Source organism: Eleutherodactylus coqui, chromosome 2, assembly GCF_035609145.1.
Source record: "Eleutherodactylus coqui strain aEleCoq1 chromosome 2, aEleCoq1.hap1, whole genome shotgun sequence".
Lineage (NCBI taxonomy): Eukaryota > Metazoa > Chordata > Amphibia > Anura > Eleutherodactylidae > Eleutherodactylus > Eleutherodactylus coqui.
This window is the reverse complement of record NC_089838.1, coordinates 290808017-290834743: the sequence shown is the minus strand read 5'-3', so window position 1 is coordinate 290834743 and position 26727 is coordinate 290808017. Positions and strand designations below refer to the sequence as shown.

The following is a 26727-nucleotide window of genomic DNA, read 5'->3' as shown; positions in this document are numbered from 1 at the left end:
AAATTGTTTTTTCTCAAGTGTATCCACGAATGAAAAAGAAATGTCACACTAGATGCAGGGGGAATAAAATGAACCCGCCGCTAAATATCACCTGCCTAACACAGGAAGAGGTGCAGAGCTGGTTAAAGAGGACTAAAATCAATAAATCGCCAGGCTCAGATGGAATACACCAAAGGGTTTTATGTGAACTAAGTGAGGTGATAGCTAGACCACTATTTCTTATATTTATGGACACTATTGAGGCTGGGTTTGTACCACTGGATTGGCACATGGCCAATGTGGTTCCAACATACATAAAGGGGTCTAAAAGAGAGCCTGGTAACTACAAGCCGGTAAGTCTCACTTCAGTAATTGGAAAATTTTTTCAAGGGGTTTCTGAGAGACGTCATCTTAGAATACCTCAAGGGAAACAACGGTATAACTCCTCATCAGCATGGGTTCATGTCAGACCAATTTGATCAGCTTCTACGATTAAGTAAGTTCTAGGCTGGACCTGGGAGAGTCTATTGATCTCGTATATCTGGATTTTTCTAAAGCATTTGACACCGTGCCACATAATAGGCTGATATATAAAATGAGGCAGCTCGGACTGGGCGAAAACCTGTGTATCTGGGTAAAGAATTAGCTCGGAGATAGAAAACAGAGGATGGTAATAAATAGTTCATACTCTGATTGGGCCAACGTCGCTAGCAGAGTGCCACAGGGGGTAAGTACTAGGCCCCCTTCTGTTCAATATATTTATCAACGACCTGATAGAGGGACTGCACAGTAAAATATCAATATTTGCAGATGATACAAAATTATACAATATAATTAATACAATGGAGGACAATGTGCGGCTACAAACGGACCTAGATAAACTGGGGGATTGAGCAGAAAAATGGCAAATGAAGTTCAATATTGATAAATTTAAGGTTATGCACATGGGCAGGAGAAACGGATGTCACCAATACACCGCATGCAGAATGTGACCCGTTCGTGTGAGCCCGGCCTCAGCTTGCATCTGCTATTTTGTTCTGCTCAACTTCTCGACTGTTATCACTGTAATTTACGAAAAGATAACAGACACATATGGCCATTTTATACGGGCCACAGCTGTTTAAATGACTGCACGAATGCTGACATCACAGCTACGGTCATTAGCACTTTGGCATAGTGTTTACACTGAAAGACATCACAGGGTCCTCACTGGCTGCTCGCTCAGCGCTTCACCTTCTATGTGAAGCACTCAGTGGGGAGCTTTTACACGTAACGAGAAGTCCGCAATCCAGCAAAAGTTTTTTCGTTGACTAAAAGTCAGCGATAAACAACCGCGAACGAATAGTGAACATTTACAATGAATGATTATCTCTCAAATCCATAAATGGGCCATTAGGGTCCTTTTACATGATTGCCCCTCACAGGAGTAGTGAAGGGTGAATGGAGGCGGAGCTCCCTCCATATCTATTCTGGCCTCCTGACTCCATTCACAGTAAACAGGCAGTCGTTCACACATAAACAACTGCCTGTTGGCGAATTGTTTTCTAATTTGTATGCCTGCAGAAACTGAACGACGAACGATAAGCGAACAAATCATCGTTCGTCATTCAGTCGCTGGCAGCACTTACACTGAATGCGCGATCCAGTGAGAATCTGTACTATAATAATTCCATTTAAAAGGGCCCTTAGAGCCGGCACACTTACAGCCCTGATAAGCAATAAACAAAGATCTACTGACCTCCATAGAATGGCTTTTGAGCTACTGAGCATACCCAGAAGTCACCCTATTGGGATGAATTGCAGAGCAGTGGCTTGGTGATGCTTGGTTTCCTTGTCAAGCAGCTGTACACTGTGATGTTAGAAAACTAATCTAAATATCCCTGCAGCAGTACATTTTGGACACATGAAGCAAATTGGGCATCTGCTTCAGTTCACTTATTGAACACATTGACCTAGACATAATGAACATTGATTAATGAGATGGGAATACCCTTTAAAAAAGAAGTCTTTTGTGCTGTCTTTGGCTTACTACTTCTTACACCAGGTGCCCTTGGTTTACTGACTTCACACTGGTTGTGATCTATACCTGACGCTCCGGTTTAAGACTGACACTTCCCTTGGATCACCACTCTGTTCTGTAGCTGTCCCCACTTCAGTGCTGCTGCATTAATCAGTGGCCAGGTATCTTCCTGAGACACAGTCCCAGTGCTTATCCATAACACTACAAGTAATGACAGATGCCCGGATTTATCCACTGTTCACAGCAGTTCTCTGCTCTTCCTGCTTCAGTTTTCCTCACCCGAACCCACATGGTCTTGATACCACTACACTGCTCTATCTTGCCTTCGGTCACCATACTTTCCCCAGGACGCCAGTGCCCTCTTCTGCTGGAAACAGGTACACCCGACCTTAACATTGAAGTAGCATTTCTGGGTGGGTGCTACATGTCTAAAAGGCAATCTGTTTCAGAATGCAGTTGTAGAATGTACAGATATTGAAGTTGTGCCGGAGCCTCTGCCACAGATAACGGCAGCAGAGGAGCTTTTTCTTATTAATTGACCCTAATCTCAGAAAACATTATTAAAGTTTCCATTTGACAGCAAGCAGAGATCTACAGAATGGTGAGCAACGTTATTACAATGAATAGAAAGCTTTCATTATACAACAATCTCAACAAAATAAAAGGAAACGTTGCTGAAGTAGCAATTGGCCAATATTGTGTTATTACTAAACTTGCTTTCTCATCCGTGGGAGTAGTAATACAGCAGGTAAGTTGTAAGGGATTCAAGTTCTCTACAGCGACCCTGTCACCTGATTGGCTGGTTTATGCTCGCCTGTAGTCTGTTCTTCATTCACTTGTCTCATGAGTTAGGTCCAGTGCATAGAACATATAAGGATAGGATTTTGAATGTCCCTTCATTATAGGAAATGACAATGAAAACATAATAGGGTTTATTTTTCAGGTTAGGTGGGCATAACTGATCGCTTCTAGCAACAGTACCCATATCACCACCTGTAACTACCCTCTAGATCAGCTGTGCTATGTGCGAACAGCTGGTGACATGGATCTGTAAGGTGGACAGTCTGGCATCTACATTGCCTGCAAGCTGATATGTTCCTATTAGGGAGACCCCGCCTGACTTGTGCTGGTTGTGGACTTAGCATAGCATTAGCAGAAACCACACTTTAATGACATTCATTAAGCACAATTTACACTTCAGAATGGCTTTTCCTTATGGCAAAACAGGAATGCAGGCAAGGATTGGTCCTCGTTATGTGCCCTACTAGGGTCATTCCTCTATTAGCTGAAGCATAGAGCCAAATTCAGTACAGACTTAGGCAATGAAACGATCAAAGCGTGAGGTCACAGCGATCATTACAAGCAGTAGGCACAACAGAGGCACTCCTGTGAGTCTTCTGCTTCCATGGAAGCTAAAGAATGCGGCACTGACCTGCACGATATGAAGTTGGAGCTTCCGGAACCGAATGTGGATGTGATTTCTGCTGGAGTTGCTTCTCTGTTTGCACGGACAACACTAGCCAGATGCCGCCCGTAGCGATCATTAAGCACCTGTGGGCGGCCATTGAACTGTCCACTGTGGGTTGTAATGCCTTCTATGATATTTTCTCGGTGTGACATTGTGGATTGAGGAATGTTATATGCCCGCACAACCTTGGTAATGTGATGTCCTATCCGCCTGGCACCCACGATTAGGCCTTGTTCAATCTCTAATAATTCACGTCACCTTGCCATGAGCACGCCGGCCAGTTGTGAACAGTCGAGTGGAAGGAGTAATTCCTCTTGGTTCTTCCTTCCACCATATGTCACTCAGACATTGGGCCTGGATACATAAGTTGGAGCCAACGCTTTCTGAGACTGCATTAAATTCGCTGCAGATAAGTAATTTGCCTTGTTTGCATTTTGAAAAAATATGTTGAAGTTTATGTATCATTTATGGAACAGATGAATATAATGTATCTGCCTTGTGGGTCTATTATATCTTGACTTAGCTGAAATGAGTCTTTTATCATAACCAGAACACCTCCCGATGTCGTAGTAAAGTGGGATTGGAAGACTGTAGGATATCTTCCTATAGGGTGTTTTATACGGAAGGCATGTTTTGATACTATATGTGCACAAAGGACATTATCCCACATAAATGCCAATGTCCTTTAACACTTAGGCCGCGGGATTTCCACCGCTGAAAGCCTGCATAGGAGTGCATTACAATACGCACTCCTATGCAGACGGCCGCGGTTTGGCCGCGCGAAATCTCGCGCGGCAAACAATGCCGCGGCATGTCCTATTTCTGTGTGGGGCTCGCAGAGCCTCGCACAGAAACGTCAATCACCCAGCTGCCGGCTCCGGTCTGCGCATGCGCCGGCTGCCCGGCAGCCGGCACATGAAAAATCCGGGGCCGCCGGGCGCAGGTAAGTACGCGCTCGTCCCTGCAGGCTCTCGGGTCGGGTCCCGTGGCGAGAATTCTCGCCGCCGGATCCGACCCGCTCGTCTGCAGGCGGCTTAGTGATACTACTTTAAGCACCATGTTTAATAGTAAATAAAATAAGCATATTTACGTAGATCTTCTTACGCCATGTCAGCCAATGGTCATACCTGGTATTCAATAAAGAAAGAGACGGGAGAACACTCGACAGTCCTTCACAAACTTGCGGATGAGAAGGGAAGATGTAGCAGCTCTTCTGAAGCTGGTTACCATACTGTGTTTCCCCCAAAATAGCTCCTACCCCGATAGTAGGACCGATCGGGTTTTCGGGGGAGGCTTGAAATATAAGGCCTCTCCCGAAAATAGGACCTATTTCAGGTGCCCCCCCCCAAAGAAAAAATCAATACTCACCTGCTCCACGGTGTCCCGATGGTCTCCGGCGGCGCTGCAGCGGCGCAGCATCCTCCTCATCTCACAGCTGATCTTCTGCTGGAGACGGGGCTTTGAATACCCATTCTCCAGCAAAGCGAGCGCTGTGATTGGCTTATCGAGCGCTGGCTGTGATTGGCTGCCAGCACTCGCTTTGCTGGAGGCGGGGTATTCAAAGCCCTGTCTCCAGGAGAAGGCAGCTGTGAGACGAGGAGGACGCCGCGGCACCGACGGACATCATCAGGAGGCATCAGGACGCCGCGGACCAGGTAAGTATCAGCCCCCCCCCCCCCAAAAAAAATAAGACACTGTGCCCTTTTTGGGGAAAAAAATAATATAAGACGGTGTCTTATTTTCGGGGAAACACGGTAGGTGGGGGTAAAAGTTCTTGTCTGTTTCCGAATTCTGGATGAATCATAATGTCCTTCCAGCAGCCAGATTTGGAAGTCCAGTGTATAGTATATTGATTGTCACCTCATTTTCGCAAAAGCTTATACAATAAAGAAACAGAAATAATTTTGAAGTTAGTTTTGTGATTCATCCAGTTTCTTTTACTGGGTCATTAATCAAGAAAACGTATCTTAATAATAAATTATAGGAGAATACAGTTGAAAACCATCAAAGTCGGCATAAAAGAGTGTGATTTAAAGGGTTAAATAACTGGGCCATTGTTGTCACATTGCCAAAACCCAGAGTGATATCGTGCGCTTGCTTTCAGGTTGGCATCAAAGTGGTTTTAGACATAAAAACTGGCATCAAAGTGTGCAAACAGCCCCATTGTACTGCTGTGAATAAGTGATATTTTCAGTGGATCAAATGACATAAAATTAATGATAAAGACATATTTGTCCCAAAAGCTGCAGTTCATCTCACAAATAATAAACCTTCGCAGCCTCATCAACGGAAAAATACATAAGCAATGGCTCTCAGAATATGGCCACCAAAAGCTACGGTCATTTTTTAAAGTGGTTTGCCATAATTGAACTGATCTGCAGAATAATGTGGACATGTCATTTTTACCGCACTGTGAATGCCATAAAAAGATAACCCAAAATATAATGGCAAAATTGGGTATTCTTCTTTATTTTAACCTATTTAGAAATGGTATCAATAGAAATACAACTCGTCTTGCAGAAAAACAAGCCCTCTGATAGCCTCGTAGATGGAAAGATTAAAATGCTATGGTCTCATAAGGCAGGGATGAAAAACAGATACATGGCTGGTTCTTAAAGGGTATTTCCAAGACCTGATTGATGGTTCAGAGTATCCTAACTAGAAAACCACTAAAGGGAACTAAGTTATGTCACTCATGGGCCAGGCTACGAGGAGTCCGGGGATGTAGTTTCTATGCTCATCCCACCCTCAGTCCCGATGCTGTCACCTGTGGTAGTCGGCGGCAGTGGACTCATCTGTGCAGTTGTGTGAATGCAGTCCGATAGAGAGCAGTGTGTCCGTGCGTGAAAACCTGCAGAGGTAAGTTCACTGGTGCCTGGAAACCTAGCTGTCACGTGATGATAATTTGTGCTCCTGGGTCTTGTAGTACTATGCACTTTCAGGAGCACAGCTCTGCAGGTGTGGGTTGATTTGGCTGCTAGGTTGTGTGGATTGCTCCAGCCAGCCAATCACCTGGGGTCTGCTGCACATAAATACTAGCCCCTATTGCTAGAGGGTGCTGGTGGATGTATATACCTTTACATCTCCTAGCTAAACACAGGGGTTAGGATACATCCATGTATGGACGTGCGTGTCTGAACTAGGTCCTATTCCATCTGTAGATCTGCAGATGGCTGTCCAAACTATGTTCTGTTCCATCCATAGGTGGGTGGATGCCCGTGTATGAACTATTTCCTGTTCCAGCTTTAGGGATTTGGACGCCCGTGTCTGAACTAGGACCTGTTCTGCCCATAGGGGTGAAGATGTCCGTGTCTAAACTAGGTCCTGTTCCACCTGTAGGGGTGTGGACGCTCGTGTATTGAACTAGGTCCTGTTCTACCCATAGGGGTGCAGACGCCCGTGTCTCAACTAGGTCCTGTCCCACCTGTAGGGGTGCGGACGCCCGTGTATTGAACTAGGTTCTGTTCTGCCCATAGGGGTGAAGATGCCTGTGTCTAAACTAGGTCCTGTTCCAGCCGTAGGAGTACAGATGCCCGTGTCTAAACTAGGTCCTGTTCCACCTGTAGGGGTGCGGACGCCCGTGTATTGAACTAGGTCCTGTTCTGCCCATAGGGGTGAAGATGCCTGTGTCTAAACTAGGTCCTGTTCCAGCCGTAGGAGTACAGATGCCCGTGTCTAAACTAGGTCCTGTTCCACCTGTAGGGGTGCGGACGCTCGTGTATTGAACTAGGTCCTGTTCCAGCCGTAGAAGTACAGATGCCCGTGTCTAAACTAGGTCCTGTTCTAGCCGTAGAAGTACAGATGCCCGTGTCTAAACTAGGTCCTGTTCCACCTGTAGGGGCGCGAACGCTCGTGTATTGAACTAGGTCCTGTTCTACCCATAGGGGTGCAGACGCCCATGTCTGAACTAGGTCCTGTTCCACCTGTAGGAGTGCGGACCCTCGTATCTGAACTAGGACCTGTTCCAGCCGTAGGGGTGCAGATGCCCGTGTTTGAACTAGGACCTGTTCTGCCCATAGGGGTGCAGACGCCCGTGTCTAAACTAGGTCCTGTTTCAGCCATAGGAGTACAGACGCCCACTTCTGAACTAGGTATGTATAAACACAACAGGTCAGACAGCGCCAATGGATATCGAACAGGCTCCCCAATGTGCTTTTCTCCTATCCTCCGTGAAGGAGGAGAGCTGCAATGACAGTAAGGGGGGACTCTCACCAGGAGAGTGGACCCCCAATAAGACAACAAACAGTAGGTTTTAAGTAAAAAAGTTATGCGCTCGTGGGAAAAGCAGTTAGGTCGAGCAAAATGTATAAAGAGTCCGTCCTGTAAGGGACGGAAGAGATATAAAATAGAATGGCACTTACTCGGAAGGAGGGGGGTGTATAGAACAAGAAGCCCCCTCCTCTGTGTGCTGACTCCTCTAAGTCCTCTCAGTCGCCGATGGTAATTGCGGAAAGCAAGTTGATTTGTCCAGTTTTATTTATATAAAATCAAGTTAACAGGAAGGCAACGCGTTTCGGTGCGACATGCACCTTTTTCAAGCCTATGCGTACATATATAGAAAGGTAGATTTACTCACATTTATAGGTATCAGAGTATCACTTTCATTCTGTGTGTGGCGCCATTTTGTGGGTGGAGCTATGTGGTTCTAGAGGGAGGAGTCTATGGTGATAGGTTGGTGTATGTCACATGTTTCGTTTGGTGACGTGGCTGCACAATCCGGATGTGTTACGTGGCATTGTATGCTTTACTTTCACTTTGGAATTGCGTGGTCACGCTACTTGAGCGTGCCACGTCATCACGGAGGGTCCTTGGTCATGTGACCTGATGACGCGATCGCGCTGTCAATGCGTGCCGCGTCATACTAGAAGAACCAGTGGATAGATGATGCGGTCACGTCGGGCGTGCGTGCCGCTCGTGATGTGAGTCACATGATTGTAATTACTTTGTCTAAGCATCATGCGTTACTATGGAGAGCGGTGTGCGTGTTACGTCATGTACTGGGTCACGTGATTGTTGGATGTACTAACGCTATTCAAGCGTTCTCTGTCTCTATGGAGACTGTGTAGTTCAGTCATATGGTCATTGGAGAACATATATGAGTTGTTTGTAAGACAAATAAGTATTATTTGCACAACAGAATAAAACCATTGTAATTAAAGTTAAAATGCATCCTATTTTTGAAAAATAAAAAAACAACAACAACATTTTTGTTCTAGTTCATACGTTGATGAAGATAGATACCAGCGAATATAAATATATATTAATAGGAGCTGCATAAAAGAGACCTAATGATCATTAAAAACGTATAGGGTCATCATATATGTTTCTATACAAAGGTGTATCTTATGGCATATATAACATCTTAGATGGTATATTAAGATATATCGTAGGAAAAACGGTATGTTCACCACTATATGTATTTAAAAATTCTTTTCCAGTGCTTCATTGAGCCCCTGGGGAAATAATGTCTGCATTTTGAATATCCAGTACATTTCTCTTCTTTTTAATAAAGAGAAGAGACCTGGTTTGATTATTTCAATTGGGACCACTTTGAGTCCTGTGGGATCCATATTGTGTATTAATTTGAAGTGACGGGAAACACTGTGTTTTTCAAAGCCTTTGATGATGTTGTAAGTCCACCAGAAGACCACCATTGGTACAGAACACAGGAGCCCCAGGGAGCTTTTTGGAACTATAGTTACATGATCTATTAGTTAAACACAGTGATGTGAATGGGACAATAGGGCTGAATTTACTTTTATAACAAGGAAACTGTAGGTTTATTCTGGCTTGGAAGTCTCCATTTAAATGTTCTAACTATTTGGTTTTTTTTTTTTTAAATTAAAGGATTGTGGGCAACCCCTTTAAGGGTTAAAATTAGTTGTCTTCTTTAACCCCTTAATCTTCACCATATAGACTTTTTAAGGCCGCCAATCTGAGTGCTTCTTATGTGCTAACTTTTTACGGTGGCTTTTCAGAAGACATTTGCAGAGCTGTGTGCGCTGATGTCCTGATGCCTCAGGCTGTTCCTAACAGCATCGGGTAGTGATCGGCGACCAATAGCATTGGTCTTCAATCGCTTAAACTCCTTAGATGCTGTTTTGACCACAGCACCTATGTGGACTGGGGTCCTCTCCCTCATTCCTATCGCCCCGTCCTCCACATGTGATTGGACAAATAATATACTCCGGGTCTGCCATGTAGGGTGGTATTGCCAGATTTGTAATAACCCGTACTATAAAGTTATTATTCTATTTATCCAGGATGCTGCATGTTGTAAATAGAAAAAGAAAACAATGCAAGAATTGCTCATTTTTATCATTCCACCTCTGAAAACAAATGAAATTTAAAAAAAATAGATCAAAACGTTGAATGCTCTATAAAATGGTACTAATGAAGACCAGCCCATAGCTCCAGACGGAAAAATAAAAAAGTCATGGCTCTCTAAATATGGAGTTGGAATTTTTTTCCCCTGTTAAAATTGCTTTTATTATGTCAAAGTACCGTATATACTCGAGTATAAAATGAGTTTTTTGTGCTGAAAAAGCCCCCCTCGGCTTATACTTGAGTATATACTAGGTAAAAAAAAACGTAATACTCACCTCCCAGCCGGTGTGTGTGCCCCGGCACGAAAGTCTTCCCGGCAGTGCAGCAAGCTGTTTGAGATTTCCCCGCTGTCATCTCCCTAAGTTTTATAATAAAAAATATGGTATAACTTATTGACTCAAGTATAAGCCTAGCTATACTCGATTATATACTAGGTTAAAAAAATGCAATACTCCCCTCCCAGCCAGCGCCTGTGTCCCTGATGCGATGGTCTCTCCGGCGGTGTGGCAAGCTGCTTCAGAATTCTCCCCGCAGTCATCTCCTTGCTTGACTTTGAATTCCCCCGCCATCAACACTGTGTAAGTAAGTGCTGTGATTGGATCGAGCACCAGCCAATCACAGCCAGCGCTTGGTCTAATCACAGCACTGACTTACACAGTGCTGGCGGCGGGGGAATTTAAAGCCAAACAGGGAAAAGACAGCGGGGAGAATTCTGAAGCAGCTTGCCGTACCGCCGAGCAGACCATTGTGCCGGGGACACAGACTCCGGCTGGGAGGTGAGGATTGCGTTTTTTTTAACCTAGTATATATTCGAGTCTAGCTAGGCTTATACTCGAGTCAATAAGTTATACCATTTTTTTTGTGGTAAAACTTATTGACACAGCTTATACTCGGGTCGGCTAATACTCAAGTATATACGGTAAATATATGGTACTGCCATAATTGTAATGACCCGCAGAATAAATTTAGCATGTCATTTATGCCGTATGCAGTACGGCGTATATACATTTGCTCCCAAAACATGCCATAAAAATAGATGAAGGACTGCCTGTTTACATGGGCCAATCGCTGTTTGAGGTTTATGCCTGCTGAAACTGAATGACAAACGATAAGTGAATGAATTGTCGTTTGTCATTCAGTCGCTGGCAGCATTTACACAAAAAATTGTCGTTCAGATTCCCGCGATTGTGGAAATATTAATAATAGTGGCGTTTGCAATGCCAGTCCTAATAAATTTCCCCCAATGTGTCAGGAGAAAACTGTCTCAGTATGATATCATTTGAATAAGTAAAAAAATTCCATAGTTATTAGCCATCCCCGATCGCAGCTGTTTAACAGCTTACAGGCACAGTCAATCCTGACAGCATCATGTAAACTGTCAGTTGGAGAGGGGGTGTCCGACTCACCATTGGCCCCTAGTGATGCGGTTGCGGGGTGCTGATGATTGCTGTTGCACTTCTCGACCTAGTGAAAGCTTACAGAGCTGCCATGTATTTAACTATAATATAGGGAATCTGTCAGCTCAAACACGCCGTCTAAACTGCAGGCATCATGATATAAAGCAGGAGGAGCTGAGCGGATTGATATATAGATTGTGTTTAATTCATTTTTTATCTCTGCACATTTTGAGCTGAACAGTCCAATGGGCGGAGCTATCAGTGATTGACAACTGTATATGACTGCACATACAGGGATCGGAAAGATGTAAATTATAAGTTATACAGCTCTGCTCCTCCTGCTCTATAACATGCTGGCTGCAGTTTGGGTAGTGCGTTCGAGCTGACAGATTTCTTTTAAACCTTGCTTGTGGCAGGGCTTAAAGGAGATGTCTCGAGGAAGCAGTGATTTTTTTTTTTTGCCCAGTCCCCCTAATTAAACATACATTACTAATTACCCCTGTAAATGACTTTCCTAGCTGGTTTGTACTTACCGTTCCAGCGTTTCAGCAACTTATAAAAGTTTCCCCAAGATGGCCGCCGGCTCTTTCCCCGTCGCTCGCTGCAGCCCGACGTGCGCGCTCCCGAGACGCTGCCAGCTGTGTCTCCATGGCAACCGGACGCCCTGCAGCCGCCGACCAGACGCCGCGCAGCCGCCGACCAGACGCCCCGCAGCCGCCGACCAGACACCCCGCAGCCAGGCAGCAGGTAACCGGCGCTAGCCCCCGGCTCCCCAGCGCTACGCTCCCGGCTCCCCAGCGCTAGACCCTCAGCCCAGGTGAAGGCCCCGGAGCCCAGCGCTAGGTTCCGGAGCCCAGCGCTAGGTTCCGGAGCCCAGGTGAAGGCCCCGGAGCCCAGCGCTGGGCTCCGGGGCCTTCACCTGTCAGTGAACATCACCCCTGACCCATCACTTACCCCCCTGGCCCAGCGCTAGTTCCCCCAGCCTAGCGACAGCCCCCCCATCGCAGCGACAGCCCCCCCCGGCCTAGCGACAGCCCCCCCATCGCAGCGACAGCCCCCCCCCCGGCCTAGCGACAGCCCCCCATCGCAGCGACAGCCCCCCCCGGCCTAGCGACAGCCCCCCCATCGCAGCGACAGCCCCCCCCGGCCTAGCGACAGCCCCCCCATCGCAGCGACAGCCCCCCCCCCGGCCTAGCGACAGCCCCCCCATCGCAGCGACAGCCCCCCCCCGGCCTAGCGACAGCCCCCCCATCGCAGCGACAGCCCCCCCGGCCTAGCGACAGCCCCCCCATCGCAGCGACAGCGACGACAGCCCCCCCCGGCGCAGCGGCAGCCCCCCCCCGGCCCATCACTTACCTGGACGGCAGGACAGCTGGACGGCAGGACAGCTGGGCGGCTTCTCCGGACAGCTGGGCGGCTCTGCACCTTCCTCTAACAGAGGAAGGTACAGAATGGCCGCTCCAGCGTGCTCCCGAGCAGTGACAGCTCATCTGCGCATGCGCAGAAGAGCTGTAGCGGGGAGCACACTGAAGCGGCTCGTGCTGAAAGGAGAAGAACGGACTGCGCAAGCGCGTCTAAAAAAGCAAGCTGCCAGCGAATTTAGATGGAACCATGGAGACGAGGACGCTAGCAACGGAGCAGGTAAGTGGAATAACTTCTGTATGGCTCATATTTAATGCACGATGTATATTACAAAGTGCATTAATATGGCCATACGGAAGTGTATACCCCCACTTGGTTTCGCGAGACCACCCCTTTAAATGGGAAAGTGAAAAATACAATATACTGCAGTACTGATGTATTGCAGTGTATTGTAGAAACGATCGCAAGTTCAAGTCCCCTAAGTGGACTAAAAATAAATGTAAATTTTAAGTCAAATAAGATTTGTAAAAATAAAAAAAGAATAAATTAATAAATATTATTTCAGAAGAAACCATTTTCCCCACAAAGTTATCAAAACAATAATATTGGCACCGGCACATCTAGAAAAGACTAAACTATAAAAATAGCACATTATTTAGCTCCCAAAATGCTAGAACTGGGTTTTCCTGCTTACCCTGTCTCTTAATAAACACTGAATAAAAAGTGATCAAAAGTCATGTGTACCAAAGCATGGTAGTAGTAACAATTACAGCTCACATCACAAAAAATGAGCCCCCACATACCCCGACATAAGCATAAAAACGTTTGGGGCTCTAAATATCATGACAAAATGCATTTTCCTTTTTTAATTTTTAAAGTAGTGAAAAAAAAATCTATGCACATAGTAGTGTCATAATGGTGCCGACCCAAAGAATGAAGTTACCGTGCCATTTTTACTGCACTAGGCTTTTAATTCCCTGACGGCAACATTTGAGTATTTTACAGAGGAGAGGGGCTGCTACCTCTCTAATAGTTCGAGCCCCCATGGCAGTGGTGAGGGAGGGGGGAGACAGAGAAGGGAGGATGCCAGTTCAACTTTCCTAGTGTCCTGAACAGCAGCTGATGGGCAGCTGGTTGATACTGCATCAATCCCTATACCACACCTCCCCCCGGAGCAGTTTACCATTGGCGCCTGTGGCACTATGCAGCCAATTGAGCAGGTTGGTGAAGTCTGTTGCCTGCACAACCAGAGAGCGGGATAATGCAGTCTTCAGGGCCGCGAAGGAACGTTCACAATCAGTGGTCCAGTTTACTACCTGAGGAAGTTTTTTCTTGGTCAGGTCAGTGAGAGGCTTGGCCATGGCACTGTAGTAGGGAACGAACTTGCGGTTGTACCCTAGAAGGACATAATCTGTTTCTTGGTTTTGGTTGTGGGCCAAGCCAGGATGGAGTCCACCTTTCTGGGCTCTGGCTTTAGCATTCCCCCTCCTACTTGGAAGATGGCAATATCATCCAAGTATGTAACTGCACACTCTTCAAGACCCTCAAGCAGATGATTAACCAAACTGGAACATTCTTCATGCCAAATGGCATCACTTTGGACTCGTACAGTCCAAACTGTTCTTCTGGGGTCATGGGTATCTGCAAAGTTGGCTCTCCCACCACTCCCATCCACAAGGAAGATACCCAAAGCAGAGCCGGGTGTCTTTGGAGAGCGAGCACTCTTCTTTTTGTTTTTGTCAGGACAGGTAACACACAGATCAACTTTGCCACAGGGAAAACATCTGTGGGAATCCATAACCAGCATGGAGGGACGAGAGAGGGATGACCCCTGGGGGGGGAGGGATAGGGGTTGGAAGAGTCAAGTTTCGCTTTAGCTCCTCTCCAGCTGGTCGCAGCTTTCTGTGCTCTCGCTGCCCTGTTGGTGGCATAGTCGTCAGTGATCTCAGCTGCAATCTTGGGCTTATGGTGCACGACGAACTGTCGCATATCCTCCGAGTAGATCTCTAGAAACTGTCCTTTCTACATCAAGTCCCGCATATCCTCCACTGTCGTGATGGATAGTCCTTGAGTCCATTGCTGGAAGGCGGTAGCAAAGCCACTCTGCGAGGTGGCATGGCAGTCTTTGGGTCCGATCCATAGAGACGGTAACTTTAGGCGGCACACCTCCACAGTGAGGTTGTACTTGCAGGTCAAGGCTGCTTTGCATAGAGTTCCACGAACACCTCCAGGGCTTTGCCTCTGAGCCTTGGGGTTAGGAACTGAGCCCATTCTCCATTTGGTATCTTGTACTGGTGACACGCCTTTTCAAATCCCACCAGAAAAATGTCCAAGTCGCCATCACAGGAAAGTCCTTTGCCTAGGGCCCCAAAAATGCTATGTTGCTGGACCCACGGGCTTGTGGGATGGAGGCCTGGCTATTGATTCAGGCCATTTGCAGTAGGTCTCCACATGCTGCCTGGCATTCTGCAGCCTCACGCTCAGCCTGGCACTCTGCTTTGCGTTTGGCCTTGCACACTGTGGCCTCTCATAGCTGAAAAAGGAGCTGCACATACTGATCAGGGTCCATGGTACTCAACAGCCGTAGGGCCCTCTGGGTAAACAAGTCCAAGTCCTGCTGAGAGCAGCTGCTGCCTGGGCCTCCTGGGACTTTATCCCTGGCCTGCTCCATAGGGGGGGCATCAGTCCCTTGCTCAGGATCTGCAGCGAGTGGGTGTTGGGTTCCATTCTCTACCAACAACTGGATCAGCTGTTCCTTCATCTTTCCAGCCCCATCCAGACCTCTCTCGGAACAGCAGGCTATCAGCGCCTCCTTGTTCTGCTTCTGATAAGCAGCTGCTATCTCCACAGTTGCTTGCCAAACAAAAGATAGAATACAAAACAAGAAGAATGGGGGGGACTATCTGAGGGTATGCATAGTATCCTTACTTCGAAGAAAAATGATATATTAGCACTGAGTCTAAACCTTGTGAAAGTTTTGTGGCGATCTTTGCAAAGAGTCCGCTAACTTTTTTTGTACGAGAATTAATTGCTTAGTTCTAGCATGAATATTTTAAACATCCCACCGCTGCCACCAATTTGTCAGGGAGAGAGAGGGGACCCCAATCGATCCCGCCTCTGTTGCCGTTTTGTCACGGATCAACAACTTTGAGCGTTCTTGCCGCCATGACCGCTTGTCACGGCAGAGCCTCGATCAATCACTCCGACGGAGTTGCAAGGGCAGGGCTGTTAGAATACAGGTGGATTTGTACTCAGCTTTCCCAGGCTCCTGCATGCGTGCAGAACGAAAGCTCAAATCACCCCCTGGTCGGTCTAACGTCTCCAGCACTCTACAATACCACATACACTCACTGCCACCACCAGCTTGCATGTCACTGGTAAGCTTCAACCCGGAAAATATGAATTATTAACACAATTTTCAGAGTTATGGCTCATTTTAAAACGGACAAGGCATGACTAATAAATTGCAGATTTATTCTAAAAACAGACTAGCAGTGCTAAAGATTTATAAGCATACAAAATTATACAGAAAAAAATGTTACAATGTAGATAAGGTTTACAGGCATACATAGCAGACAGTCATTTAAAATAAAACAAGCTGAAAATAAAGAAAGGTATCAGATTTGGGATATTGGCCAAGGTTCTGATTTGTGCAGAGTCACTGAAGCAAACGGGGAAGCCTTACGCCATAGCGTACCTCCAAAGTCTGACGATAGGGGTTCATTGAGCTCCGAGTTATAAAGCATTCTCCAGGAAACACCTCTCCTGCCGCCACCCTTGAGTTCATTTAGCGAAGGGTGGGTAGATGCAGACAACCTCTGAAAAACCATAATTCCCCATTTTGGCCACATTTCCCAGAAGATCCTCCGATTGGGATTATATGCCAATTTCTGGTCAGGATTTCATCCATTCAGCTATATCAAGCATGACACATAAATTATAATCAGGTATGCATATGCGCCATTTAGGAGGTTTCTGAGGCCGATACCTCAATGTGTGTAGATGCATTTAAGTCGACTGGCCCACCCGATTCCGAAAATATAATTCATATCGGGCTAGGACCTTCGCACAACCAGTAATCCTTATTAAAAGATTTTCTTCTGATTTGAACCTTGGAGCCAGGATATCTGTACGAACCATCTGAGGTGTCACACCTCCCTGGCAGGGGGTAATTAGCATCCCCCTGACACTGAGTAACCTTATTGCCTTCATAATCAAAGACTTCCTGAGGCCACATGGTCATCAAAGGCCTGGCAGTTGTGAGGGAGGGGGAGACAGAGGAGGGAGGATGTCAGTTCAACTTTCCTAGTGTCCTGAATGGCAGCTGGTTGATACTGCATCAGTCCTTTTACCATAGTGGGGTTACTATTATTGTTAGGGCTGATATAGGGGAGCGCTAATACTAAGGGGGCTACCGTGGGGGTCACTATTACTACTGGGGCTGATATAGGGGACACTATTACTACTGGGGCCACTCTGCACGTGGCAACGTACCTCAAGCTGATATAGATGTTTACACGTGGTGGAAATGCTACGAATATCCGCAACGTTAATTTCCACAACTATGGCCGCCTGCAGACGAGCGGGTCGGATCCGGCGGCGAGGATTCTCGCCGCAGGATCCGACCCGAGCGCCTGCAGGGACGAGCGCGTACTCACCTGCGCCTGGCGGCCCCGGCTGTTTCATGTGCCGGCTGCCGGGCAGCCGGCGCATGTGCAGACCGGAGCCAGCGGCCGGGTGAGTGACGTTTCTGTGCGAGGCTCTACGAGGCCCGCACAGAAATAGGACATGCCGCGGTTTGTTTGCCGCGAGAGATTTCACGCGGCCAAATCGTGTCCATCTGCATAGGATTGCGTTTGTTAACGCAATCCTATGCAGGCTTTGAGCGGCGGAAATCCCGCGGGGATTTCCGCCCGTGTGCAGGCGGCCTAAAACACAGTCAAAATCTGTACCATTGATGCAGATTTTGACTGGAAATCAGCTGCGTATCGGCAGACAAGATGGCCGACGCTATTTTCTAGTTACACTATCCACCATCTGAGTCGCCAGCGGTTATCACGTGAGCAGCACTGGCCAATCACAGGCAGAGCGGGTCCAGTGCATTGGTAATCCTACAGATTACAGGGGGTTGTGCCTTGAAAAGCCCTTTAAGTAGTCTAAAGATGGCGGAGGGGGTATATTCCCTGAAGTTGATTTAGTCAGCCATTATCCTGTTCAGCTGGTTTTGGACTGTGATTTTGGGTGGCCATGATGGGCGCTGCTGCCGCCATCTTTGCACTACTTGTTAATAGTGATTTGGTAGTGTTAATCAATGCACTATACCTGCTCTATGATTGGCCAGCACTGCTCACATGACCAGCATTGGCCATTCACAGAGCAGTGTGTAGAAAATGGTGGCAGCCGCCTTGGCTGCCCAAAAATGGTGCTTAGCAACCATAGAACTGAACAGCGCCAAACACAATCAATTCCAAGTAATTCCCCCGCTGACAGGGTTTTGCTCCAAAACTGAACGCCGCTTTAATGTTCCTTTCCCTACCATTTTTATTTTTGCTCCATATGTTTTGACCTTTTGCTACTTATACTTGGAGTAAACCATGCTATAGAAGCTTTCCACTGCCTGCACTATACTGTAACACACAGCCTGCAGCCATCTTGCTGTCACTACAGGCCAGCTGCACGTCTCAAGCAGGCATTGAGGTCTCTTAGCACTGTGTGAGGACAGCTTCCCTTATCCAGCAGAGAAAGGGTTAGCTGCCGCTTCCGGCTCTCTGACAGGAACGTAGATCCCACCGCTCACCACAAGGGGCCGCTCGTTCGTTCCTTAACGACCTATCACTCATAGACCGCCTCCTACAATTTGCTGATTGGCTGCGGCTACCACTTGCCGGTGATTGGTTGAATTTCGCGCGCTGAGCGCTGTGATTGGTCTACGCGGTCTGAAGTTTCTAGAGTGCGGAAGAAAGATCTGGAAGGTTCTGGAGGCGGAGCCGCGTCCCTACAAGTGACGGGCTGTGGCAGAGCGCGAGGAGTCCAGCGAGCGCCGGGGTCAGGTACGAGGGGCTGGGAAGTGCGTGTGGTGGGAGCGGGGAGGGCTGGGAGCGCTACGCGTCAGCCTTCTCACAGCTGAGGGTTTGTTACAGTTGTGCCCCCTCTTCTGTAAGTCTGCTCGGGGCTCGCTCACACCTGGGTGGTTCCTGCCTGCCACATGGGCAGGTGGTATGGGGTAACTAACTTTACTGGTAATGGTGCCTGGCACAGGGCGTGTTCTGATTGCACCCACCATCCTGGTGCGTCTAGTATACGGGGATGTGGCGGTTCCGTCAGATCCGGCTGATAATACTGCGTTTTTCTTCCATTGGACGCTGTTCTAGTGTAATGGGCGTACAGAGACGGAAGTGCCCGGCCGCAGCGACCCTCCCTGCCCCGTGCCCACCGCTAGTGTGACGCCCCGGAAGCTTCCTGAAAGTTATTGGAAACTTTGAGAACAGAAGAGATTGTTGCTTGTGGTGTTTTCTTCAAGCGGACTGGATACATTGTAACAAACCCTGAGCTGTGAGCCGTCATGTCCTGGATACATTGTAACAAACCCTGAGCTGTGAGCCGTCATGTCCTGGATACATTGTAACAAACCCTGAGCTGTGAGCCGTCATGTCCTGGACATCAGTTTAGGCCGGCCGCCCACGGCTGAGGTGTCATTGCGAGATCCGTGACCATAAATCGCACGCTCTTCATTGGAGAATCTCCACCCCCCCACCCCACCCCCGCGCACAAAATAGAATCTGCTGCGATTCTTCCCCGCGAGCGGAAAAATCACAGTTGACTTCCGCTCGTGGGCGTGGAGGAATCTTTTAATATGGCATGCTATGGACGGGCATTGCGGTGGAATTTGTGGCAGGCGGTTGGCCACGAATTCCGCATTGATGATCAGTCCGTGGGCATTGGGGCCGTAGGAAGAGGGGAAAAGAACCCCGGGGATAGTGTAAGGCGCATTGTCCACGGGCGGATCTGATTTGTGGAATCCGGATTGGGTGATCCGCGCGGAAGATTCACACATCTAGCCGCCCGTAGGGAAGCATGGGCGTCCGCACATAAACTAAAGCCTGCGGATTTGTTTTGCAGCCCTTCTGTTCCGGAAAACAGATCTCAGCACGCTCCATTTCACTGCGGTTCCCGTACGGACGGCTGCGGGATCCGATCGGCCCGTGGGCATTGGGCCTAATTCTTTAATAAAAGGCCCTTTTACACGGAACGCTTATCATTCAAATGAGCGAAAGTGACCAATAATGGTTCAGTGTGAACGCCGCCGGCGGTGGAGAAATCGTTGGCTTCTCGCTCACGTTCTGTAGCCATGATAATTGTCGGCTCGTTCACTAATCGTTGGGTTTAAATACTCATCGTTCAGGCTCATATACAGCGAATGTGAGCGACTGAGCGATGTGTCTGCTGTGTAAACAGGCTGCACGGGCCGACGATGACATCCACTCGTTCAGACATAACCTTTGGCGTAAACGGACGATGATTCGCCTGGACAAGTGTGATTTTGGTCAGTTTCCATGTGTTTTACATCAGGCCAGCTGCACACGGGTACATTGGCATTGCAAAATCCGGAGCGGGGTTCTGCATCAAATCCAGCCCATAGCATGCTATATGAAAACACGATTTCCTGCCTTGAGCGGAAATCTATTGCGATATTTTATTTATTTATTTCCCCTCGCAGGGGAGAAATCACGGCATGCTGCTATTTTAGTGCAGGCTACGCACGGTCGGCTTCCATTGAAGTCAATGCAAGCTGCCCGTCCCGCGCCATTCTGCAATCATCATTGCAGAATGGTCTCAGGAGCTGCGGCGTCCTCTGTATGGCACATCCGCAGCAGAGGAGAAGCTGGTGGAGAGGTAAGCTGGGGTCACCGGCCCCGGGCACAGGGTCGAACTCAGCTACAGGAATCCCACATGCAGGGTCCGTCCCGCCCGTGTGCCCAGCGGCCTCCGTTTTTGTTCAGTGTTCTAATACACAAGTGTAACACAGCTCATTAGTTTTTCACACATGTGAAGAACAGAAGGCCCAACTGATGGGGTTTACAGGAAACCTGTTGGCATCTTTCTGCCCCCCTCACTGGGAGCGCCATAAGGCACTGATTACTGCGATCTGTCTGCTGTGGGGATCTGTGCAGTAGTTCTTGAACAACTTGCATTTAGCAATAATACAGGACTATCCAGGACTACTTTTAAGTAGTCCTCTATGTATGTACGATTGCTAAAGGGCAAGTTTTTCAAAAACTACTGCACAGATCCCCACAGCAGACAGATCGCAGTAATCAGCCGAACAGTGAAAATAACAGAAATGGTGGATCTGGCGCCTAACAGACCTTAGTGTGGGCCGTCTGCCTGACAACCCGGGGTTATATCAGGGATCTACGCCGGAGGGGCAGAGCGGAGCCTTTGTTGCAGACTTAAAAGGAATCTTAGCTCTGCAGTTTTAGGGCTATGAGTGTAAACCATGAAGCTCCCCACTCACTGACAGCAAGCGGAGATCTTAAAAAAAAAAAGTGAAACAAAGTAATTAGTTGCTGACCTTTCAGCTGTGTTGATCGGCTTTAGTGTCCTTGGAGAGTAATGTATGCATGTGGTACGTGGCGTTCCTCGCTGTGTTTACCTGTGTATTACGTGGTGTTTGCTCTAACTTATCTGCGTGTAGACAAGTACTAATAAGCGGGGTATGGCGGTTGGGCGCACAGTACTACTGCTGTATTAAGGCCCCCATATACATTAGACTAGAACTACTGACTGGGTGGGATGTGCATTCCATGGTAGCTGAAATGATGCCTCCTTGTGGTTGCCAACTGTAGCACAATTTTGCTGTAAAATTGTAGGACCACCAGTCATCGTGTGCAGGCGTAGTGGCCGTCCCAACATGGGATCCCGGCCGCGGGGGTTGGCACCTAACTTTCCCAACTTGTGATCACCTGCAGGGAAAGGCAGTTCTGTATGATATGCCCATCACCTGAGGGTCCCATCCGCCCTGCATCCCCCTTGTGCACATAATTATGATACTAATGTGTTTTCCGTTCCTCCGCAGGTCTCCGGTTACATCACTAACTGGAACAATCAGCCAGGAAGATGGGCAAAGATTATTACAAAACTCTTGGCTTGTCCAAGGGGTCCTCAGAAGAAGATATCAAGAAGGCGTACCGGAAACAAGCCCTAAAATATCACCCCGATAAGAACAAGGACCCTGGGGCTGAGGAGCGCTTTAAAGAGATTGCTGAGGCCTACGATGTTCTGAGCGACCCTAAGAAGAGGGAAATATTCGACAAGTACGGAGAGGAGGGTATGTGACGTGTCTGTGGACACTTGGGGAGGATTATACTGATACATTTCCAGGGGGAGAGGAAAAAGTGTCGGAGCTGCCTGTCACTATTCTTTCTGAGAGCCCCTTGGGGACATAAGAGCAGCAACCTGATTGGTTATTTGGGAATGCTCCACTTTTACCTTGTAGTAGTTTTGCTAAATTTCCCTCATGTGTAGTCTGTTTGTGACCTTGCTCAAGTGTGGCAGTGCTTGGGTTAATATATAAGGGAATTGCTTTATCTGCAATGCCCTGATATACTCGCCCTGAAAACCCCAGATACAGCCTTAATAATTACCTCCCCTTCTATTCTGATTGGCGAGTGGAGGTGCACATGGCCGGCTCAACAACTCCTTTTACATATGGTGGAAATGCTGAAGACTTTCTATCCGGATTTCTAGGTGAAAAATCGACTGGCAATATTCTAGCAGCGAGGTGGCCAAGGTCTTACCGAGTCTCATGCACACACTCGCAGGAAACTTCGGCACGTCCATTGGCTTGCATTGTGGATTTTTAAATCTGCAGCATGTCCATTCTTGTTGCAGATATTTCCTATTGAGTTCCATGGGGAAGTCCATATCCACAACAAGCCCAGGTGTTGCAGGTTACCTGCAGATTTGCAACAAGATCTTCGCCAAATTCGAGACTTATGAATAGGGGGGATAAAAACAAACTTTCTTTGAAATCCAAAATTGGAGAACCCCATTCTGTAGCCCCCCTTGTCTAGACCCCTGCTGGTCTCTGTACACCAGACCTCCTGCAGTGACGTCTTCTCGCATGTGTTTGTACTACCCTAAAGGTGTAATCCGTTTCATATGTCTTCCACTCGGCTAGGAAGTGGCATGCGTTCCCTGACCTTAGCATTTACTCGTAGATGGGTTGTTACCACAGTGACACGACTGGTATGAGCTTTCCTTCAGTCACGACTGCGGGTGTGGCATCAGGATATCACCTGGTAACCAGTATACCTTTCCACCCCACACGCCCTAGTAAACCTGTGCAGACATGTTGGCTAGCACATGGTGTCTAGAAGTGTGAGCTTACCCGGCGGTGTGCAGTACCCTTCCCTCTGCGAGTGCCCTAAATGCCATATCGGTCTGCTTCCTTATTGTGTCCATAAGGCTCCAGCTATTATTGTCTTGTTTGCTTTGGTTAATTTGTCACTGAAGGAGGCAATGATTTCAGACGACTGGGTGGAATATTACACCGTATCATCCATGAGCCAAACATGGAGCCCCTCACCTCCCCGCTGACCGCTGGTGCTGCTTCCACTAATGATCTATGGCGGTGCACTGAGCAGATCCCGTCCCGTCGGAGCCTCGGTGTTTCTGCGGATCAGGACATGTCGGCTCCTGTCTTTTTCCTTAGTTTCAGTTCACTTGAAAGAAAATGAGGGCATCAAATGCAGGAGCTTCCTGACGCTTGGGATTTGTCTGACCTTGCGTTCCAGTTTGCTGCTAGCACTACTAGAGCCTACTCGAGACCCCATTCAGAGCTAGAGCGGGGGGCTACTAACAAGCAGCTTTGATGGATTCAAGCCATCCCTATATTTGGTGTTCATGTAATGCTACATGCAGCAGCTGCAGTTTACCCTGCAAATTCATCTTTGCTGTCTGGCAACCTGCTGCTACAGTAGCTGCTGCTGCGGCTCCCCTTTGAGGAGGGAGCGGTCATCGGGACAAGTTCCCTTCCCATTAGGACCTCCTTATTAAATGGCCCCTCATAGTGTAAGAGGTAGGATGTCTCATCACGCAGTGTGTAAATGTCATGGAACTTCCACAGAGGAATGTGTTGTGAAAGATCTGCCGCATTTACAGTACGAGCCACCTTAGGCTTTAAGTGGCTGAGGGCTGGTAGAAAGAAAGTCATCAGCCTGGTAATGCTGCTGCTCTTTCAATGGCTATTTCTTTAACTTTTTTTTTTTTTTTTTTAACAGGCCTTAAAGGAACCCCAGGAGGTGGAGGAGGCGGTGGTCACAATGGTCCTTCCTTCAGCTACACTTTCCATGGAGATCCTCACGCCATGTTTACAGAGTTCTTTGGAGGTCGTAACCCCTTTGATTCCTTTTTTGGTGGAAGGGGAGATGAGGACATGGACACAGAAGACCCCTTTTCAGGATTCGGTATGGGCGGCTTTGGTCATTTAGGTGGCTTCCCCAGGGCTGCCCCTGGACGTCGTGAGGCAATCCCCAAGAAACAAGATCCACCGGTAGTCAGGGAGCTGCCAGTTTCTCTAGAAGATGTCTATAGCGGCTGCACCAAGAAGATGAAGATCTCTCACAAACGTCTTGGCCCAGATGGAAGAAGTGTACACAGTGAGGACAAGATCCTCACCATCCAGGTGAAGAGGGGCTGGAAGGAAGGCACCAAAATCACATTCCCCAAAGAGGGCGATGAGATGCCTAACAACATCCCGGCAGATATTGTGTTTGTGCTGAAGGATAAACCTCATTCAGTCTTCAAGAGAGATTCATCTAATGTTGTCTACACAGCAAAGATCAGCCTACGAGAGGTGAGTGACGTATCCCTGTGTAATAGAAGTCCGGACCAGATAGCGGCTTGTCCTTTCCTTCTCATTTGTCCTATTAGGCTTAGTGAAGTTGTTGGTTAAAGCCCAGAGCTACATTCAGAGAAGATCGCTTATTTGGGTGGGCATCGAATTTCCCCGGCAAGACATAACATTATGGATTTCATGCCACACAACCTGTCTAAAGTGACTCCAGACCCCAATGAGCGGCTGTGACACAATCACATAGGGCAGTGATTCTCCAGCTGCTGCAAAACTACAACTACTAGTCCTGACGGCTGCATGGCATACTCTGTTACAGTTTTGCAGCAGCTCTAGACTTCCGGTTAGGGGACACTTCCTGGTAGGTTTCCCTGACCCTAACACAATGGCTGACTAGCAGGGATCAGCTACACAACAAGACAGACTATAGGTTTAAAATCTCTGTTCTGATTATCCTCATGTTGGTGTTACTTCTTCAGTACTGTAGTTTCCTCACTTATCACTGGTTTCTCCTCTTCCAGGCTCTCTGTGGCTGCTCCATCAACATCCCCACCCTGGACGGTCGCACCATTCCATTTGTCAGCAAAGACATAATCAACCCAGGGACCAAGCGCAAGATTCACGGAGAAGGACTGCCGCTCCCCAAAGCCCCAGATCAGAAGGGAGATCTCGTAGTGGAGTTTGATATCCGCTTCCCTGAACGTCTGCCTACAGCTTCTCGGGAAACGCTAGAACGGGTCCTGCCTGTGTAATGATCACACTTGACCCCACTTAAGATGACACAGACCAAAGCGGCACTGACAGGCTGCCCCCCCTCTACACGCCTGCAGTGCCTGAGAAACTGGAGACACAACAAGAGGGGGCATCGTGCTCATGAGCAAAGCATCCAATGAGCTGAAAAATAGATTTCTTATTATTTTATCTCGCATTATAAAAAAAAGTCCTGAACCAGCTACCACGGAACGTCTTAAGATGAGGATTTTAAGAGCCCGCTGCTTATTCCACTTTTTAGTTAGAAGCCTCACACAGATTAATTTTGTGGCGGTTGTATGTGCACTCATTTTTTATATTTAGTGTTGTATTTTGAAGCTGATCTGTTGGCGTTTGCAAGGATGGAGAGCAAGTAGCTGTAGCTCAAACGCTGCAGCCCTATGTAAATGTCTTGCGGTAGAGCCCATTGTTTTCCACTCATCTCACTTTTCTTTAAATGTCATATCTCAATTCCAGCGATAGGTCTGTGCTGACTGGCGTGGCATCACTCTGCACTGTGTGGTATTGCAGACGGTGCCCAATACTTCAGGCAGAGATCAGTATGGTTGACAACTTCCTGGAAGTGGCATTTAAAATAGAAGAAAGGCCAGTTCAGAAAACCTTCATCTCTTATGATTTTGCCTAGCGTGCCCATATTATGTACACGTAGCAAAGCCTTGTTTTAAATGGGAGGCACGTGTAGGGTTTTTTTTTTTTTTTTTTTTAAATGGCCTATTTTGTTGCACAGTTGCAGTTATGTGAACCAGCCACTAGCTGGCACCAAGGAGCTGCTTCTTTAGCTCCAGTATAAAAGCTTTGCAGCTTATATAGATTTCAAATGAGGGAGGACTGACATTAGGAACTAGTGCCTGGCTTATTCCAGAGTCCCCAGTATACATTTGTGTTGTAAATATTATATATATCTTTTTATTTTCCTCTGTTCTGTTCTTGGTTCATGCTGTAAATACATGTCCTGCAGGTGACTGGAGCTGTGTGAGGTTGGCTGGTGGATTATATGGCGTTTGGATACAGATATTTTTGTTGTATTGTTTGTATACGATGATGACATTTCCTAGTACTGTTTCGATGTCCAGCGACTGGCCACTTGATACACTGTAAAAGTGACATGGCGTTCCTGGACCACATGAAAACATCTCCAACACTAAATAAAGTATTTTCAATAAATCTTTTCTCCATGTCTTATTTCTTGGCTTGTATGATTGGATGCTAAACCTTCCTATCATGTCTGCCCAGAAACTCAGTGGCAATTCCACCCCGTGTGAACCCAGCCTATAGGTTTTATTAAAGAGTCTACAATGGAGACAAGTGGATCAGGTAATAAACGTGTCTGAAAAGAGGAGTATTCGCATCTTATATTTAACACCTCTTAAAATGCTACTCCAGTCAGGTGAGAACCCCAGGTCTTCCATATTCTTGGTAATACCGGCCAATATTAAGGGAGGTATCTGGTTTCGGGGGGGGGGGGGAGGCTGGTAAGGTTACAAAACCATAATACCCACTACTTGCAGTGCTGAGGCACTTGCGGTCCTGCGCCAGTCTTTTCTTACAA

The 26727-nt window shown here is 47.5% G+C and overlaps 1 protein-coding gene across 1 annotated transcript; it reads left to right on the top strand.

Annotated features, from left to right (window-relative positions):
* Positions 1-18473: 18473 nt before the first annotated feature.
* Positions 18474-26342, top strand: DNAJB1 (DnaJ heat shock protein family (Hsp40) member B1). The gene is made up of 4 exons (XM_066593222.1): positions 18474-18603; positions 21630-21881; positions 23836-24410; positions 24929-26342. Exons 2-4 carry the CDS (start codon positions 21671-21673, stop codon positions 25157-25159), a joined length of 1017 nt encoding a protein of 338 aa, XP_066449319.1. The 5' UTR covers positions 18474-18603; positions 21630-21670; the 3' UTR covers positions 25160-26342.
* The last annotated feature ends 385 nt before the right edge of the window (positions 26343-26727 follow it).

Bases quoted from the DNA above. Each gene is read 5' to 3' on its own strand.
- DNAJB1 (XM_066593222.1), top strand. From the start codon at position 21,671: ATGGGCAAAGATTATTACAAAACTCTTGGCTTGTCCAAGGGGTCCTCA. The intron at 21,882-23,835 runs GTATGTGACGTG...TTTTTTTAACAG, and splicing joins CGACAAGTACGGAGAGGAGG to GCCTTAAAGGAACCCCAGGA. The intron at 24,411-24,928 runs GTGAGTGACGTA...CTCCTCTTCCAG, and splicing joins CAAAGATCAGCCTACGAGAG to GCTCTCTGTGGCTGCTCCAT.